Source organism: Typopeltis vanoorti, chromosome 10 (genome assembly GCF_054136105.1).
Source record: "Typopeltis vanoorti isolate ZY-2024b chromosome 10, IOZ_Tvanoo_1.0, whole genome shotgun sequence".
Lineage (NCBI taxonomy): Eukaryota > Metazoa > Arthropoda > Arachnida > Uropygi > Thelyphonidae > Typopeltis > Typopeltis vanoorti.
In genome coordinates, this window is record NC_143558.1 from 94,321,883 (window position 1) to 94,342,487 (window position 20,605).

The 20,605-nt window shown below is 37.2% G+C and overlaps 2 protein-coding genes across 2 annotated transcripts in view; one reads left to right on the forward strand and one right to left on the reverse strand.

Moving 5' to 3' along the window:
- The window catches only part of Sec23 (transport protein Sec23), a 410,761-nt gene that overhangs the window by 356,357 nt on the left and 33,799 nt on the right, over positions 1-20,605 (reverse strand). The gene's annotated exons all lie outside the window — the stretch shown is intronic.
- The window catches only part of LOC150102603 (uncharacterized), a 98,627-nt gene continuing 93,949 nt past the window's right edge, over positions 15,928-20,605 (forward strand). Inside the window, exon 1 of the mRNA XM_090398786.1 lies at positions 15,928-16,072. Coding sequence (XP_090254912.1) covers positions 16,036-16,072 — 37 coding nt within the window. The 5' untranslated portion in view covers positions 15,928-16,035. The remainder of the gene's footprint in view (positions 16,073-20,605) is intronic.

Sequence of the window (20,605 nt, forward strand, 5' to 3'; positions counted from 1 at the left end):
GCTTGTATATTTTTTAAACTGTTCTTGTAATACCACCGACGATGGTCTGCTATTTCCAGACCGAAATATTTGGTTAAATAAATATCTTTCTTGTGATTACGTGATTATATCATTCAGTCTTATGTCGCAAGTATCCTTAAAACAACAAACCAATAAGTAATATTGTATGATATCCTGACCTGAAATAAACTATTTTTTATCCAATTACTGCAGCTTATCTTACTGCTCTAGCACCATATGATTTTAATACATGTATTTGTTCGAAGATATTTTTCCAAGCCTCGCCTCAATGATCTTCAAATAAATATTTTCCATGGCAGGGTTGTAATTATTATACATATTGGGTATCATTGTTTCTGCTAACATTAGCCTCAAAACTTTCATTTTGATTGTTTGGATTTTGTTAGTCTCTACGTTTCTGCTACATGTGACAAAATGGCAAAAATAACTTCTATTAATCAAAAACCTACACTTTATTGGGGAATCACTGTCCCAAAGTAGACTACTTAAACAGCTAAAAAACTTTGGTTTACTGAAATCCTCCTGATATCTCGTGATCTAAAATTCCATCACTAGAAAATATACTTCCCAAATTGAATTTTCACTGTTCTTCAAGACTTTCCCATTAAGTCTACCAGCATTAACTATCCGATTTAAAACCGTATTCTTACTCTTCATGCTATTAATGTGTAAACGACACTTTTCTGGTACACTGTTCCATTTGTTTAGTTCTTTCTGTAGCATTTCTTAATGTACCCAAATCAATCTCATCTGCAAACACAGCTGTTTTGGATCTCTGGTCATTATTTGTATCTAAGACACTGTTCATCACCACAACAAACATCGATAGAGATAAAGACCCTCCTTGTTTCAGTCCATTCTTCAATGTAAATCACTCCCAATCGCGAAATTTAATTTTCACACAGAACTTACATTTAACAGACCTGTTTTTCATCACAACTATTTCTTCTTTTCCTATGCCTATCTTTTTCAAACTTTCCCAGACTTTTCCCCGTTGAAAACTGGAAAAAGCCTCTCAAAATTGATTTTTTCCAATTTTCCGTTGAAATTGGAAAACCCTATTCTTGATTTGGAAAAACCCTGTCAAAGGCTTTTTCCAAATCAAGAAATGCCATAAATATGCTTTTTCCTCACATTCTCAGTGTCTCTCCATCATTTCCTTTACAATAGAAATCAGATTTACAGTTCGTAGTGCTTTTCTAAAACCAAACTGCTCTTTTCTTAGACCCTCCATTTTATTTCTTATTCTTCCTGCCAATATCCTTTCATAGATCTTTTCTAAGTGACAAAATGTTATTCCTCATAGTTAGTACACTCGCGTCCTTTATATACTTAGAACAATCCTCTTGGTCCAATCATCAGGTGCCACCTTCAAGATCCATCAAAAGATGTCAATCAACAATTTAAATCCCTAACTATCAGAAGATCTGATCAATTCAATAGTTAAATGAGAGTTCGTAACCCCAACTATGAATTCAGATGTGGCTGCTGTGTGATGATATGGTCCTATTCTTCCTGGTTTGTCATCGGACCTCTGAGTGTGATGGCACGAACAGTGAACTCCGAGCGGTATCTGAACATTCTGGTGTTTGTTCTGGTTTCTGGCTATGGCGTTTCTTCCTCACACTGTAGTGTCCGTTGACTTTTTACATAAGGCTTCTGCTGTAACTGCCTCGTTTGTGGACAGGAACGTCATTACATTTGACTGGCCTCCAAATAGCCCTGATCCCAACCCTAATGAATATGTGTGGGATGAACTGGAGCGTCAGGTGAGGTCAAGGGACATCCGTTCCATAACAGTCCAGGATCTCATTACATACCTACATTATATGCCCAAAACTACCACTGATTGCTATCGTACACTTGTGGAAAGTATGTACCGTAGGATTGCCGCAGTCATCGCAGCGAAAGGAGGCACTGCATCTTATTAAGGTGGGCGCTATGGTGTTTGTTCCTCACACTGTAGTATCCGTTCACTTTTTTCCAAACAGTGTGTACTTTAGTCACCTCGCCGCTATCAGCATTTATCAAAATTCATTCTGTCTGGCGAGAAATACGTACAACTTACCAGAAAAGAATTTGTTTAATTACTAGTTTCGTAAAATGTGTTTATATCTTTGGATTAAATACGAATATAAAAAGACTAACTGAATTAGAAATCTTTAAACCAATACCCTTTTCTTCGGTTTGTATTTAAATCTGAAGATGTACAAAGTTAATTAAATATTTTTTTTCTTTCTAATAAGTTGTGCGTGGTGCTCGCCAGACAAAGTATGGACATTTCAACCCAGAAAACTTCAATTCATTCATGAAAATTATTCTACCACAGTCATTTTTCTTTTTACTTGCCATAGACTGGAAGAACTTTTTCGGGTTACAGTTGACTTACTCAGTTAATTTCCTCTAATACTCTGATTTTGCCTTCCATCCAATATTAGTCATCCTTCTGGCTCATGAGCTTGCTAATCCTCTTTCTTTTAAAATTTCCTCCACTGGCTTTTTTTTTTCTTTTTGTAGCTCTGCTTGATGATGCTACTCATCCAATTAACTCCTATTTTATTTATACTCCTGACTATGTATGCAGTTGGCTACTCCTTCCTTTAAACACCCCTTGACAATTTTCCATGCATTATTAAAATCCTATCTCATGCAGTTTGTCATCTCATTACACCCTCGAAAGAAGTCTCCTGAATTTGTCATAATTATACCAGCTGTGTAATTCCACATAATATTCTTCTTTACTAAAATTCCACGTTTAACCACCTCCCAGGTGAAAGATGCATGACTGCTCTCACCAACTGCTGGCAATGTAGCAGCCACTTTGGTTTATAGGCAATAATTAGATTTTTTTAGTTATTGAACGCGATCGTGACTGCATGATCGCGTTCGAGCCAAGAGATTCGAATTGTTTGCATAAAAGTTTAAATTCAAATAGTTCGAACCACGCAGTCACTCGTTTCTTAAACTGTCTAACTGTTCTCGGCGATTGCTTCACCACCCGTGCGTGTATCCATACATGTTTATTCGTGTGTGTCACATGCTATGATGGACGTACAGGTAATACGCGAGCGGATAATACTGTCACATTTTGTTAGCAGGTTAGGGATCCCAGATACATTGGAAAAAATACGGAACACTTATGTCTGAGGGTGAAAGTTTAGTATGCGCATCCATCACATATGCCAGTCTTACAAAACGATTCTAACTTTCCAAGTGTGTGCATGGTAAGGTTTACTATGCACACACTTTACTAAGTATAAGTAAACAAATAGTAAATCCAATTGTTAGGCTGCATATTTTCATTAAACCACTTTAAGTTACCTTCAAATGTTTTTTGCTTACTATTATACATGCAAAATAGATTGTTAATACAGTAATGCTCTTCTCACCTGGCAATATTCTTATTAATCAATCAGTCTTGCTCACTCTTGCAATACTTTTCTGAAGAATGAATTTCACTTAGCAATTGTTTATTTTTAAGAATCATGTCATGTCATGTCATGAAAAGCTACACAATCCTTACTGAAGAATGATTTTACAATAAGCATTGATTTTACAATTTTTACACACAGTTTGTTTTTCTCATCAGTATACAGTACATGCGAGAAAATAATCTTTCGACACACGCATTTGTTCCAGCAACACACATAACGAACTCCACTACTTTCTTTAAATTTGATAGTTCTCTTTCAACATTTTTAAGAGATCCACCCAGACTTCATCTAAATATCTGGATTTCAACATGTCTTTCACTTCATTATCTTCTTTGGACTTCAGAGCTGTTTTCACTATCGTTACTTCATTAAAGAAATCAGATTCAACAATGTTTGATATGGCAGCGATCTGATTAATAGTTTGGACTGTTTGAAGAAAATTTTCCCAACATAATGCTGTTCTCAATTTCACCCAAGACATACTGTCTAATTTCATCATATACTAACCGTTATTTTATATATGACATGTGTTGTAGAAATCAGTTTTATGAGATTGGAAAGCCTTTTCATTAATCAATTCTTCCTCTTGCAACTCAAGAAGTAACTTTTTTTTCGGTGATAGTTGTCAAATTTTCATCTCTTATCATTTCAATTTTTCAAACGTAACTGTATAATTGATTGTGCTTCAACGAAAGATATCGTTTCGCCTTCTATGCTCCTGATAGTAGTTTAGAATATTTCACATTGCAACTTCAGAAAAGTAGAAAACAGGTTCGCACTGGGTTCTGGAAAAAGTCTTTCAACATTGTCGGACGTTTATCTATTGAAAGAAAATAGGCTTTAAGTCCTTCATACATGTCATTCAACCTTTTGATAGCTGGATGCAACGACAGCCACCTTGTCTTCGAGTGTCCTAGAACTGTTTTATACTCATTGTCCACAAATTCACAAAATTCTTTCAGGGACAGGACTCTTACAGAGTATATAAAAAAGTGTTGAAATATTTTAGCTATAACAGCTTCAATGTCTACAGGAAATGTATCAGCTGCAGTTTACACAGCATTGTTTAAAATATGAGCTGAGCAACCAACTCTAATCAATCCCCGGCCAAACCTAGTTCTCAATTTATGGTACACGTTGTTTCTTCCCTTTCTTGAACATCCACCGAAGTTAGTATTAGTATTGTCCGCTGACAAGGCTATGACTTTATCTTTAATCTTCCAAGATTTTAACAAGTCCATTATAATTCATAAGTCGTTCTGCACTTTCACTAGGAAGATCTGTACATTATAGAATCATGGTTTTAACACCTTTTTCTGGAACGAAATATAACTATCAATGGCACTAATTTTGAAGCACCATGGTTTGAAGCGTCAATCAGGATAGATATATAATTTGCTTTCTCCATTTCCAGTTTGAATTGCTTGATTGCAAATAAAGCCAAAACATTTATAATTAACGCTTGTGTTTTTGTTTGCCCACATGTAAATTTTCTATCATATAACTTACGTATTATTTTAGATGTACAATCCATTGATCGAAAACTCTGGTTGTGAAAACACGTGTAATACGCGAAAGTTGCTTCTTCTGCAGCAAGATTCTTTTCCACTTCCCCAATCTCTTTCTTGGTAAAGAAATCACTGACTTTTGCAGCTCGAGATGCAGATTTATGTCTTTTCGTAGCAATGTGCTGGGTAATGTCGGACTTTCCGCCATGCTCGACGCTAAACAAGCCATCACAAACGGTACACTCCACTTAATCTGTCTCGTCCAATTAAGTCGATTTTTTTAAAAACGGAAATTGAGTTTTTAAAGCGTCTGTATAATCACACTTCCGTTTCGGCATGTTCAACAGGGCCACAGGAGAATTGAAAAACCATACATTTTAACAGCAGCCGTACGGTAATTAATACTCTGCAAGCACCAACTTGTTTCTCTCGGAGCAAGCTTCTAAAATGGCGTGGATCAAGCAGACAGTTCCGTGCTATTTAAAGCTGAGCCAATATCACGGCACACACCAAAATGTCAATGCACATGCGCACTGTTCTAACGAACTTATCAGTGTTGTAGTGTTGCCATCACTCGCCTTGATGACCGAGAGCGATGTATGTAATAGAATAGAAATTGTAACTCATCGATTTTGTTATTCAGTCTTGAACCCTAAAATACAGGATAAAAAGCTGTCCCGAAGAGTTTTCTCGGGACAACGGGACGCATTAGCCAAAAACGGGACGATCCCGTATTTTACGGGACGTCCGGGATCCCTATAGCAGGTGTTTTGTTGGTATTAACAAATCTTGAAGTGTATTCTAATAATAGTTAATATTAAAATATTTTATTAAAATTAATATAATTTCTCTATGTATTAAACCGTTTAATATGGATCACTGGTTAAAAACGAGATACTGTACATAGTTTTAAATGGCCAGTAATTCATTATTCCGCTAATCAGACTTCAATCACACCTCTCACTCCCTGAATGATAACAAGAGCAAGCGTGAATTTCAAGACCAGCATTCGTCCCTGTTTAAATGTTAGCGTTAAAATGCCTTAATATAGAAGGAATTCATACATAAATCTCTTGGCAGGGCAGGCTTGAAAATCAATAATAATGTTAACTGAAACAGAAGCTTTTGTTTGGGTTTCATACTAATTTATTTTTTCATATCTTGGTATCTTTTAAAACGGCAAAAAGAAATTTATTTTTTATTCCTCGTGAATACTGAGCATGAAGTGTTCTCGATATCAATTACATTTCTGTCATCACGCGAAGACATGAATTTATCATATTTATATCATATACAAATATTTATTTGTATATGATATAGAAATCGGAACGGCCTTATCTCCCGTGCGCTTTATATTCATTCCATTTGACGCTTTTTTTTCCCTAAAATCCTGCGACTAATTCATTAAGCTCGGTAACTGTCACACAGGCGAACTTTCTGAAGATTGAGCTTTAAGAAATGAAGCATTACTATTAAGAACATCCCATTGTTCGCATAGCTCTAATTTGTAACGGCTTTTCCCCACTAAAGGGTGAAAGCTTGTCGTAGATTTATGTAGGCTTAAAAATTACAGTTAACAGCTTCATATAATCTAGTTATACAATGTAGTTATAATCTAGCGGAATTACTATACATGTACTTCATTTGAAATATCAATATCACTTCCAATTATATGAAGTAATATCCTAAAATTCTGGGACTGGCTGAAAAACAAAGTGTAGGATTTACTTAAATAGTTACTGATCGTTATTTTCACTCTTTAAAGTAATTGCCTTGCGAATTTATACAAAGAAAATTCAACGTTTCTGGCACATCTGAAACATCGCTTGTCGACTTCCTCTGAACTGCTTGTTCGATATGATCTTTGAAAATCTTCAACTCTTTTGAGCGGGCACTTCATTTTTGGAAAGCGAAATGATGTCACAGAAAGTCAAGTTTCTTCTTGGCAAAGAAAAAAAAAAGAAAAAACTGTTACACAGACAAGGCAATGTGCGCGAGGGTGATGTAGTGGTGAGGTAATCACTTCTAGGCGTGCCAGTTTTTTGTTAGTGTTTTGGCGGAACATCTCTTATCCGCTAAAGGCCTCTTAAGTGACACTACTGGTTTAGAGTTTGACCTAATAACGAATTTCTGAAACACATAACTCCTTCCCAAGGGAAAAAAAAAATCATCATGCACCAGTTCGACCGAAGCTGCTTGACTTCTTCGGAATACGGTGATGGATGTTTGCAACAAAAGTTGAAGCAAACACTTTGCTCTTTTACATCAATCAGTTAGAATATCGCCGAGTACGATAAGCGACCGCATAATTAAACTGCATTTACAAAAAAAAAAAATAATAATAAATAAATAAAATAAAATGCAAACTATAATGCCGACGGTCATCATGATTAAGTCAATAGCTTCATCATGACGCGATACAACAATATCAAGCGGTGGTAAGTCATACTGCCAATTACTTAATCATTTAAACTTTTCTTTAATCTAGTACGGCAAAAAAAGACATATCACTAAGTTTTATCATACGTTTTACAGGAAGTAAAAGGAATTCAAAATTATACAAAAAAGAAAAAAAAATCATTACCGGATAGGATACAAGTGTATCCGAAATCCTGACTACGATCTGGTGCTAACAAAGAGAAATTAACAGTTTAGCGTACATTCACAAAAGTATGTCGAATAATAATTGCAATATGACGTCTAAATCGAGTATACTGTTTTATACTGATTTTATTCAATGGCATAGAATAAGTTCACAAAATTTCGACAGGAGAGGTGATGCTTCTTGAATATCAACATCGCGTGCTCGATTTAGTGATTTGGAACTGAAAAGATAAAGCAAAATCGTAGAAAAGACTATAAAAGATCTTTGCTGAAAATGAAAGAATTTTTTTTTATAGAAGTTCTCAGATAAATGGGATCAAGTGAATAGATTGAAGGATTTAAGCTATAGAGATGAAAAAAAAAATTAAAAACATCGTTTACAATGGTTTTCTCAACTCTAGTAGTATTTAAATGTACCATAAATTCAACAGAGTTGATTTTATTTTATGTACCTTTTGGAATCTGCATAAAACTTTAAGCACCATAAAAAGGACGCTCAGATGGAAACGATCAACAAACTCAATATAATGCTAGGTCTTAAAGATCTACCCTTTGCGATAATACAATCACTCTAGCTTACTCCAACACAGGTTCAAGATCTAGAAGTCATATTTTCCAATCCCAACCTCTCAGCAATCATCTGCAGCTACTTTAACATTCTCCACCGATGAAAACAGGCGTTTAGAATAATTCGTTTCAAGTGAGAGTCATCTTGACCACACCAGGAAACTTCATTGTAAGCCTGGTCTGTGGTTATGGCATTCGATATGAAATGTGTGCCTGTTAGCAAGGACTAAGACAACTTTCATAAGATACGAATATATTTACCAGTCATTACAGTTTCTGAGTGGCCTCTCGACTGTCACTGCACACTAACTCTTATTCTTCGACTTGGTTTGTTTCGAGCGGAAGGCTGCCATTTTTGATATTTTCTTCAGGGATTTTCCAGTCTTCATTAAAACGCTTAAACGGCTAGAAAAACACTTCTGCAAGTGGAAGTGATATTTTCATATACTTTTCTCTTCATTTCGTAATTATTCATTTCCGAAGTATAAACAGAAAGTTTTACATTCGTAAGCAATAAACAAATACCACTGCGATGATGTTACGACACAATATGGAAATTTATAATAAAAAAATGAGTTTGATAAGCACGCTTTTTAAGTGTACGACGTACGGAAAAACTGAGTTATTAGCTTAACATTCAGTAATAGCAAAAAAAAAAAAATGCAAAAAAAAAAGAACAAATCGGTTCACAAACTCTGACAATTCTTGATACAATGCAAACTAGCACCATTAACTGTCGACTTGGTAGTAATCAGATGGGAAAATAGGAAGTGGACAAAAGCTTCAGTTTCGTTTATTTCTAGTTTTCATCCTTCCCCTCTGATACACTAAAATGCAAATCATGCAAAGAAATACACTTAACTCTCTCTCTTTATATATATATATATATATATAGAAAGTTTTTTAACTTGGGTATTAAACACCAAGTTTATGCATATATATATCTACCCTATATATATAAAATGATAAGCCATTTTATGTCACGTTTGTATATCTCGTTTTGAAACTCTGAGTGTCGAGTCTTCAAAATTCGAGTCATCAGAATTCAAGGAGAACAGGCCTACCAGTCCGGAACTCGGGGGAGTTGAGCGCCCTAGGCGCCAGGGGAGAAGAACCCCCCTTTCGAGTCATCAGAATTGAAGGAGAATCGGCCTACCAGTCCGGAATTCGGGGCGTTGGGCGCCGGGGGAGGGAGGGGAGGAACTCCCCTTTCGAATCTTCAAAATTTGAGTCATCAGAATTCAAGGAGAACCGGCCTACTAGTCCGGAACTGGGGGTTGGGTGCCGCAGCCGCCAGGGGAAGGAGCCCCCTTTTGAAGACTCGACACTCAGGGGGATACCCTAGGCTCCAGGGGGGGGGACAGAACCCGATTTTCGAGTCTTCAAAATTCGAGTAATCAGAATTGAAAGAGAACCGGCCTACCCGTCCAGAACTAGGGTAGGTTGGGCGCAGCAGCCGCCAGAGGGGGAAAATTCCCCCCCCCCCCTTTGAAGACTTGACATTCAGCGGCTACCCTAGGCGCCTTTCGAGTCTTCAAAATTCGAGTCATCAGAATTGAAGGAGAACCGGCCTACTAGTCCAGAACTCGGGGCGTTGGGCGCCAGGGGGCATAGCCCCCCCCCAGTATATATATACAGGGTGGTTCAAAAGTCCACGTACAAACTTTGAGGGGAGGACATCAAAATCAACCATATTCACATAGGAAAGCATGACCGGAAACGCCATCGGAAGGTACTAACAGGGACACAAAGATACAGAAATAACACCAGGCAGTAAGTAGTGTAAAAAGCTTTATTAGGCGTAACTGAACAGTTTAATATTATTTGGATATATAATATGGTTTCACACTAGGTGCTCAAAGTTACAACCATTAGCAGTGATGCATGCCTGACACCAACGACGCATTGATTGCCGTACATTTTCGAAAATACCTGGAGTTTCCCGGATATTTGCAGCGGCGATGGCGATTCTTGCCATTAGGTTGCGATTCTTGGCGATGGCAAGAATCGGCGATGGCGATTCTTGCCATTGTCAGAGGCAACAGGCGTTTCGTACACTATGGCTTTAAGGGTCCCCACAGAAAGAAATCAATGCTCGATAATCAGGTGAGCGTGGGAGCCTTGCGACGGGTCCACCACGCCCAATCCATCGAGCCCCAAAGGACCGGTCCAAATACTGACGCACAGAAATGCCAAAATGGGCTGGAGCCCCGTCGTGTTGGAACCACATCTGCCAACGCACAGTCATTGGAACATTGTTCAGTACATCCGACAGAACTTCTTCCAGAAAGGTCCGACACTTCTAGGAATCCAGTCGGGGTGGTAACAGGTATGGGCCGACTAAACAGTCAGCGACGATACCTGCCCAGTGCGCGAATTCCACACGTCGAAGATAATCTTCGGCCATCAGTAACTGGACCCGTTGTAGATGTAAGGATTCAGACTGCAAAACGCGCAATACACTGGATCGAGATACTCCTATAGCAGAGGCAACGGCACGTGTGCTTGTCTCTGGATTATTGTCCATCGCATGCAACACCTCCTCTTCCATGACGGGAGATTTCGCGTCGATTATGGCAGCCCACTATCATGCCTGCGATCCCTGAATGACCCATAGTCACGCAAATTCTGATGCAAATGCGCAAACATTTGGTGATGATGCGGTACACGTCTGTTTGGGTACCAAAAAAAAAAAAAAAAAAAAAAAAAATATATATATATATATACACACACACATAAGGGATTCATGTCCATGGCTCCAAACAATGGTTTTCCTCGAACATCTCAATAGCCGACATCAAAGTATTAAGTTTACTACTGAGCTTGAAACGGATAATTCCTTGCCTTTTCTTGATGTCAAACTGACTCGCTCTTCTGCTGGTAAACTAAAAATATCGATATATAGAAAACCCACACATACCAACAGATATCTGCACAGTCAATCCCATCATTTCCCTCCTCATAAGCTTGGAATAATTTCCACCTTGGGACATAGAGCCCGTTCTCTTCTTGATGATCCAAATGAACTGCTTACAGAAATAAACCATCTGAAAACTTCTTTCGAAGTTAATGGATATTCCAAGAAAATCATTAACAAATTCCTTCTTAATCCTCCAAGACATCACTCAGAAGAAACAAATAGATTCAAAAGCAATATATCTATTCCTTACATAAGTACTGTTTCACATAAATTAGCAAAAGTTCTAAAAAAATACAGTATCAGAACCTTGTTCACTCCACTTCCAAAGATCCGTTCCTTAATTAGCCACCCAAAACCTTGTCATCATCAACTCAAATACCCTGGCGTATATAAAATATTATGTGACTGCGATATTCCTTATTTCGGGCAGACAGACAAATCTGTCGAAATGCGTATGGAAGAACACATGAGAGACATTACTTACAAGAGACAGCGAGCAAGTGCTTTATCAAGTCATATCCTCTTCTCGGCTAATCCTACTGATGATAACCAAAGTCACAAAGTCTGCTGGGAAAAATCTACAAACATCTTCCGTTGCAGTGACGAAATAGAGAGAAAAATTGTGGAATCGAGAGAAATCATCTTCAATCCTGTTCATCTAAATAACAACTTAAGCTACAACCTCCCGGATAGTCATTCAGCTGTAATCATGTACTGGCGTTCACGTGATGCAGCAAGCACGCACTCTCCCAACAATGCAACAAATGAAAGAACAGCTTCAAATACAACTGCAACGTTTTAATGCTAATTATGTATAAAGACTGTCTATGATGTTCATAGTCTTTTAACCCTCAATGTTTAGTGTTTTTTCTTTTATAATGTCACCTGAAGAAGGCTGTTACAGGCCGAAACTAGTAGTGTGTTTATATTAAAACCTTTTTAATTAAATCTCGGTTCTAGTCATTCAATTTTTTTCATAAAACTATGTATGTTAACCGAGTCAATGATCATTCTGTCATATATATATATATATATATATATATATATATATATATATATATATACAGGGTGTTCGGGATAAATTTGACATATTTATAATTAATTATATTTTTCCGTAAGTTACATGTATTAACACACTTCTCTTCATTTAAAAGTTTGGACCCTTCTTCATTCATATACAAGATGTCAGAAAGGATGGATAGCTGGAACCCACCTGAATCATGGAAGAGAATAACTTGTATCATGATGATTCGTGCCCGCCATCAAAATAAGGATATTACGACTGCTGCCCAATGCTCCCTGAATACAGTAAAAACAATCAGGCATGAACTAGAGACTTGCAATGGTGACTACGAGGATGTAGCAAGAAGAAAGATCCCTAGCAGACGATCTGATTGCGTTCGTACAGCAGAATTCCTCGCAAATCTGCAGGAACAGGTGTTGAAGAACCCTGGCACTGGAATTCGGGCTTTGTTCGTGGAGTTGCTAACTGTAGTCAAGCCCTGGATAACAAGGGTAGCCAATGGTAGGCCGTATGTATGGCAGCAGGATTCGGCCCCTTTGGGAAAAGTCAAAAATGGTTGTCTGAAAATTTCTACGACTTCACCAGTCCAAATGTTTGGCCTCCAAACTCCCCAGACCTTAACCCCATGGATTATTTTGTATGGGGCGCAGTTGAAAAAGACACCAATCGCACTTCCAGTAATACAAAAGCCCAGTTAATGGATAAAATTAAAACAGTTTTTGCGGCCCTTCCCAGGGAGACTGTAGCATCAGCTTGTTCGAGGTTCCGAAGCAGAATTGAAGCTGTGATCGATGCTAATAGTGGTTATTTTGAGTAAATCTTGTTGATAGTATTGTAATTAACTCTGCCTGTAATGTTTTTTTGTCAATTCATTAAATTTAATAGATACAAAGAAGATTTTCTTTTTCCTTACGAAACTGTCAAATTTATCCCGAACACCCTGTATATATATATATTTTTTTTTTTGAGAAGCATGAAGTATCACAATTGAAAGTAAGAGCTACACGTGTGTGTGTGTGTGTGTGTGTGTCCCTAGATTGGTCACCGATCGATGTTATTATCCCCCACTTAACAATAAGTAAAATTAATAAAAGAAAATATACTTAGTAAACACCAAGAGGGAGAGTAGCTGCTTGTAGATATTCTTACTGAACGTTTTGTAAAGATATAAACATTTCAGGAAAAAAAAAATGGAAGAAATGAAATTGCCAGAAAGAATCATGATTGAAAATATTTGTTAAATATCCTGATGACTGTCACTGGTATGAAAATAGGGAATTTTAAGAATGACAATGGAAATAAAATATAAATATAAGAGCGCACGATAAAGGAAAAAGAAAGTTTAAACATTATTTCTGTTTTGGTTACTTCCTGGAGACGTCATTAAAGAAGTACCATGTTTCTGGCGAGCTTCGTGCAAAGCTTCTCAGAGACACTGGAAGTATTTCTTTCTTTAATGTTAAGCTAACATCTCAAGAGGTGACAGTGATTTCATAAGAGAAACTAGTCTTTCCTCTAAACGGTCAAACACATTTGAAAAAAAAAAAAAAAAAAAAAATCAGCTAACGCCTTTTTTTTATTCCCGTATACGGGAGTAGGCGAGGCCATTTAGCCCTATCTAACTTTTGGAGACTGAGTGGGCAGTTCAATCTCCACTGGTACCCAATCAGAGACAGATGGCCCAAGGCTATCACTAATTAAGCGGTACGTAGTGAAGAGAGACGGCTCAAATATGCCGCCATCTCGTGGTCCCTAACAATATATATTTTTTAATGTCTGAAATAATGTGGGTTCTACGGTCGATTTTCTTGAGTTTACAGGACGAAAAACCCGAGTTTCCGGGAGGAAAAACCTGCTTGCCCGTGCCAGAGATCGACTAACTCGGGAACCGGTCGAAAAAAGGCTTAGAAAAATTTCCTCTAGTCGCCGACTAGACTCGAAACCAAGTCTTCCTTCGTGCGGCCAAGCGCGGTGATATGCAAACGCCACATCCACTGAGCTACACAGGCTCAATTTGAAAGCAATTTGAACTTGAAAGCAAAAATAAATTTTCCGGCGAACATACGACTGCTTCATGGCTTAGTCTCGTAAGTACTAAGACAACCAACTAGAACTACATTGTTTTTATGCGACTGTTAATATGCCACAGAACTGATTATCCATTCATCATAGGAGGTTATCTATTTCTTAATACAGATTTAATGTAAAATAATATACAGCAGCCTGTCTCTTTTATTTGGTTTTAAAAGGAAACTGGAAGCCTATATTAAAGGTCCTGTTGTATATTTTGGATATCCTCTTAATACGTTTAATTTTACACAAATAACAACCAATGACCGTCCATGAAATCATGATAGGGTGTTCAGCCATTGCGGAAACGCGTCTACAACGGAAGCTATGATACAGGTACACAGACTTCTCTTTCAGGCAGTGGAAACATTATGACTGAGCGTTCAATCACATTATTTTCGGGCTATTTCAAAACCAGCAGACGTCATTGACCGGCTGTTCCAAATTAGAAATAGCAACCGAAACTTTCAGAGTTTATATTCTGGATTTAATCGACTGAATTGCATACCATTCAGGTGTAAACACCAGTCAATGACTCTAGATTTAACTTCCATTCATAGTTTTATAAATTACCCAAAGAAGTGATTTATAAATTATGGGGAAAGCTATTATTTAGATGGTTCATATGGACATGTTAATTGTTCAAGTTAGTAGAGAAAGTTTTACTCGGGAAGAGATGATCTTCTCTTTCTCTCTCTCTCTCTCTCTCAGTACTTCCGGATGCTTCTTTAAAATAATTTCGAGTTAATTACGCATAAGAAACAATATTATCTTATATCAACAAGTTCGAATATCGCCGTGGGCATAGATCTTTGTAAATATCTTTCGATTGTCGGTGTGATACTAACACTCTACCTACTGGAGGCCTGAAGTGGCTTGAAAAAGTTCTACATTTGATCAGTACAGAAGGCTTTCGGATTACTTAATCCTGTCCCCCTATGGTGCTAAATGTGCTATACGTTATCAGCCTTTTGAGTAGTAGCATTATTGCATAAGAGAAGAAAAGAAAACACGCTTGAGAAAGTTAATGAAAATATTGTTAGTGAATGACATGGAATTATGTAAACAAACGAAGTTAGAGGATCTGAAATTTGTTTCACACGAAGAAAGGTTCCGTGTTGTTCATTAATTTGTTATGTATAGCGGTACTTCTGATATATATAAGTTAATGAATGGTACACATTTCTGCTTCTAGTTTCACGTCATGTCAGCGAGAGGTTTCATGAGTATAATTAAATATAAAATTAAACACTGTCACAAAATCTAGTTTAGATGACTTCTTAATGATAACACTCAATAGATCACTAATTAATTTGCACAAGCCAAAAGTAAAAAGGAACAGTGCTTACAAACGGACCTTTTTTTTTAATGTGGGGTTTCCACCCACGAAAGGTTATTAAAAACCTATGACTATGCTTTATGCAGAATATCACAAACATCCATTAAAAAAAAAGGGGTGGGTGAATATTGTCACAGCAATTCAATTTTCTTGTATTAGATCCATTTAATGATTTTTATAGTTATTTGAAATGGGTTAATTTCAAAAGATAAGTTTTGAAAATAAATTAGTGAATTTAAATGTAAACAAAAATAAAATAAAATAAAAATTAATAGCACCAGTTCAAACATACAGTATACATTAGTTAAAAATATCACAAGTATCCCCGACGTATTCTTCCAACTGAATTTAGTTCCATAAAACGCCATCAGAGGGCAACACCGAAACTAGCTCTTCCTTTATGAATACATAGCGCGAGACCGAGGGCGCTAAGGCGGCATGTTTATGCTTCTGTAAGTTGAATCTCTGCCCATGGTAATCCATTATAGAAAAATGGATGTTTACTAAGCTAGAAAATAGTGCTCGTGCCTTTAAACATTACTGCTGCTATGTCGTGCTGCGGAGAAGAAGCCGTCCGAGTGTCGGGTGAGTTTAACTTCGATTATTTAGGTGACCAAGGCAGGGAAAAGAAGAATGTTAAAACGTCGATAAAAAATGTACATGTGTGATAAAAGCGATTAAGATATGATACAGGCACGTGTTACTTGCAGCTATTTCTGTTTCATGATAAAATATCCATTTGATTCTTGTGTTTCCGAGCAGTAATCAAGCCAATCAATTCCTGTTCAATACTCAAGACAAGAACGACTATTAGTAAAACCAAGCGCTGCGCGTGTGACTATTGTTCATAAGTCATAAATGCGTAAAATGACTTATTACACCGGACTGTAATCTTAAAAAGACTGCATATTAAAAGTAATAGTCCCTGTTAGGTTACCAGTATTTCGAGGCAGACGTCAAGATTACGAAGACACATTTTTTACGCCGTTTACATTTTTTTTTTTTTTTTGCATTTTTTAAATATTAGGCTATTATTCAATAGTCATCAGTTAGGTATCGAAATCACGTTAATAATTCAATTTTGTCTTAAGACTTTTGCACATAGTTGTTAAAATGGACATCGATCGAAGATTTTATTTTCAGTCTCATTCAAGAAAACTTTTGATATTCATAAAGCTGCAAACAATTCAAACCTAATGTTTCATAACGACAACTATGAACAAAGCTTCTTAAAATAAGATTTTTTTTTTCTTTCGTTCTCTTTGTTTTCTCTTGAAGTGTTGTACCTTTCGGATAAAGCAAATGTTCTGTGCTCGTGTACACAATAAACCACGCGGCTACCATCACCATGGTAACCACAGCACTTGTACAATACCTTAAAAATCGATAATATGCACGTGTTTGAAACGGGCAGAGATGTACTGCCGTTATACTGACTGCTCAGTGATTATACCATAACAGTCCGAGGGACTATTTTAATGCTTTCCCTTGACAAGGTGCGATCTGAAAAATCTACCAGAAAGTTAGGGAAATGGTTTTGTTACGGTACCGAAAATGAGTATATACGTATATCTGGTGACTCAGTTTTCGCTTTCTGCTAAGGCAGCGTTTCTCAACCTTTCTAAGCCCAAGGACCAGTAAAATGCCCAAAACAATTCTACGGACCACTAAGTTATGTATTTTTTTTAAATGTATGTGGGGATTACCAATATTTGCATATACATTTACAACATTTACATATACAACATTTTACATGTAGATAAACATTTACAAATACATATGGAAACATAATTAAGTTGGAAGTAAACGATTAAAAGTGTATCATCACTGAACAAAGTTTTAATTTTTATTAAACAAATAAACGTCAGTTTCCGATTTGCTGTGGACAAATGAATGGGTATGTCAGCGCTGTGCTCCCCCCATTCATCTGCCCACAGCAATTTTTATATTTTATGTTATTCCCATTCATCTACATCACACTCATTAAGCTCACCCCACAACAACATTTTTAGCGCCGTTGGTACCATGGGAAAATGAATGGGGAATATCAGCGAATGATACCTTTACGAATGATACGTTGTGGGCAGACGAATGAAGGTACCATTCGTCTGCCCACAACGACGTTTATCTTTAATCCCCATTCATCTACCCACAGCAACTTTTATATTTTATATGTTATCCCCCATTCATCTGCCGATACTCATGAAGCTAGCCCCACAACAACTTTTATCTTCACGCACTCTTTGATTCGACCTGCGGCATGTAAACTGTTCCATTCGCTAAGTGCGTTGTGAGACGAGGGAAAAATGTTGTTCTTATCTTACTCCATTCATCATAATGCTGAATATGACCTTGACATCCATGGACTCCATCATGGATGACATTCCTAGTTCTGTCCAAATTATCCCCTGCATATACCCAAAAATTTCACTCAGAACATCCAAAGCCATTAATGCCCCCCCTCATCCACACACACACACACTTCCGGCTGATACGAATCGCCTATTTCCCTGAGGAGTTTTCCACGACCAGCAAAAAAATTTAAGACATCCTGTAATGTGAGGTCATTCCCGATATCTATAAACAGTCCAAGGTCGGATGCATTTCGCCGCCAGCGACTGTATGCCGTATGCATGCGATGTTATGATGGTGGTTTTAATTATATCCAGAGGCACAACAGTAGTCATCGTAAATCTGGCAGATTCATTAATCGTGTGGTGGTTTTATTTATATCTGTCCTGTGTGCTGCTTGTATTCGTTACATTCTGATGTGTTTCTACAATCCATGAGATACGAGATACGGAACTTCGCTAAACGGGATGCAGGCAGCTATCCTCCTCCTCGCCAACAGAGCTGAGCCTCACCGTGACGTTTGCGGAACTGTCGTTTCATCACCGATTTTGGAAATGGATTAATTCCAAAACCAGTAACGAGAATAATCGGAAACTGTAGTCCAAATAAATAATATGATATAATTATGTTACTACTTACTTTTAATGAGATGGTTCAGCTTCTCAGCCTTTGCAGAGTTGCTGGATATCTGGCTCAATATTGGTCGGCTTCAGTCGAAGATCGGCACACACACTAAGACGATTTCGGTATTTTGTTTTTATTTGCAGGAGCGATGCACATCCTTTCTCACAAGGATAGGTTGTAGAAAACTGCATGACGATTTTCGGTGCTTCTTCAGATAATTCGGGAAAAATCACTTCTCACTGAAGGCGAGATTCAGAATCGAGGCCAAACCAAGATCATGGAATTGCATTTTAAGCCCGCTGTCAATTGAAAGCTCAATTAACTGTTATTTTTTTCGATAACGAAAGGTCATTCTCGTGACTATAAACCTGAAATAGATCTCAAACCCACAGAAAATTCTTATAAAAGCTATTCAGAAAATATGTTTCGAAATTCTGTTTCAGAGTTTTAAGGTGGTCACAAATCCTTTCTAGAAACTCAGAATCAACAAAAAGATCATTTTCTACTAAAAAGAATTCCAATGTTGAAAAAGGTGCAAATTATCTGTCTTTAACATAACTAATGCACAACACCAGTTTTTTTTTCTCCTCGAATGCCTTTATTTTGTCGTAGGCATCAAGAACAGTTAAAGAATTTTTCTGAAGGAAGAGATTTAGTTCATTTAATTTCGAAAAAAGTCTCAAAGATAGGATAGTGTTGATAACCATGCTTCGTTAACAAGGAGTGATGCAAAATTAGAGTCACGTTCATTTACAAACAATAAAACTTCGTGCCTTAATTGAAATGAGCTTGCTAGTACTTTGTCCCTGGAAATCCGGCGAATTTCAGAATGAAGCAAAAGTTGTATGTATTCACTATCCATTTCATCGCAGAATACTGAAAATAACCTGTTATTTGGCAATCGAGCCTTAATAAAAATCAACTAGCTTTACAGCGTTGTATAGCACAGTTTAAAATTCTGGTGGCATTCCTTTGGAGGCCAACCTTTCCCTATGTATGAAACAATATACCCGATTCATATCCGGAGCTTCTTCCTTGACCATAGAAACAACCCACAACTATGCCTGCCTGTAAGGGTGCGAGCTCCATCCGAACAGAAGTCTATGTATTTTTCCTACTGGATCCCTTTGTGTATTATGTAATTATTGAGAGTATGAAATATTTCTTTTCCAGTTGTTCGGGATGACCAGAGACGTAGCTAGGGGAGGGAGAGGGGGGGGCGGTCCGCCCTAGGCTGCACTTTGAACCTTTTTGAAATTTTGCAGTTAATTTTAAAATACAGTCTCGAGAACTCAGTTCCAAATATTGTAATACTACTGCAAATTTTCCTCACAATTGCTATAAGTGTTGCTAGTTGTGAGAGGAGCTTTTCTAAATAAAATTGATTAAGAATTACCTACATTACTATGAAATAGACTTCGACAATGTCATCGACGATTCTGCTAACAGAAAAGCAAGAAAAATAACATTTTAGCATGTTGAAATTAAAGCTTTACTTCAAAAATAAAGATAGCGTTTTAATTTATTTTTCTATACGTCATTTTGACTTTTTGTAGAATTTTTGGTGTGTATTGAGAGGGGCGGCAAACTCAGGAATCTCCCCGACCGGCAAAAGCTCTAGCTACACCACTGGGGATGACAAAGTTCTATTTGTCACGCATAATAAAGGCTCTTCTTAACTCTTTCGATTAACTGAGATTCTACGTCACCTGCCATATCATTAATTCTGCGACCTACAGTGTCATTGAAAGAGTCAAATCAACATCTTTTAGTAACTTGTTGCCAAACATAGTTTTTACCACATCTTTTATAGCTGGAAGTGGTAAATTTTCCCCGATAGAATGAGGTTTCCCTGTTTTCGCTATGCGCAAACTTAAGCGATAGATGCTTCCAGCGCCTTGCTATTAATCGAACCCATGGCAGAAACTACATCTTTCCCATGATTTAATGTCGCTAAGCTTTGCTGAAATTGGCTTTTATTTTTTTCAATTTGCTTATTTTTCACATCACAATGTTTAGTTTCTAAATGTCGGAGTTTCGCAGGTTTCATGCAATCGTTCGATAACACAAAACATATTGAGGTTTCTGTTCCCTTGCATCTTCACACCAAGTAAACCCGAATTCCAAATATGAAATGTTATA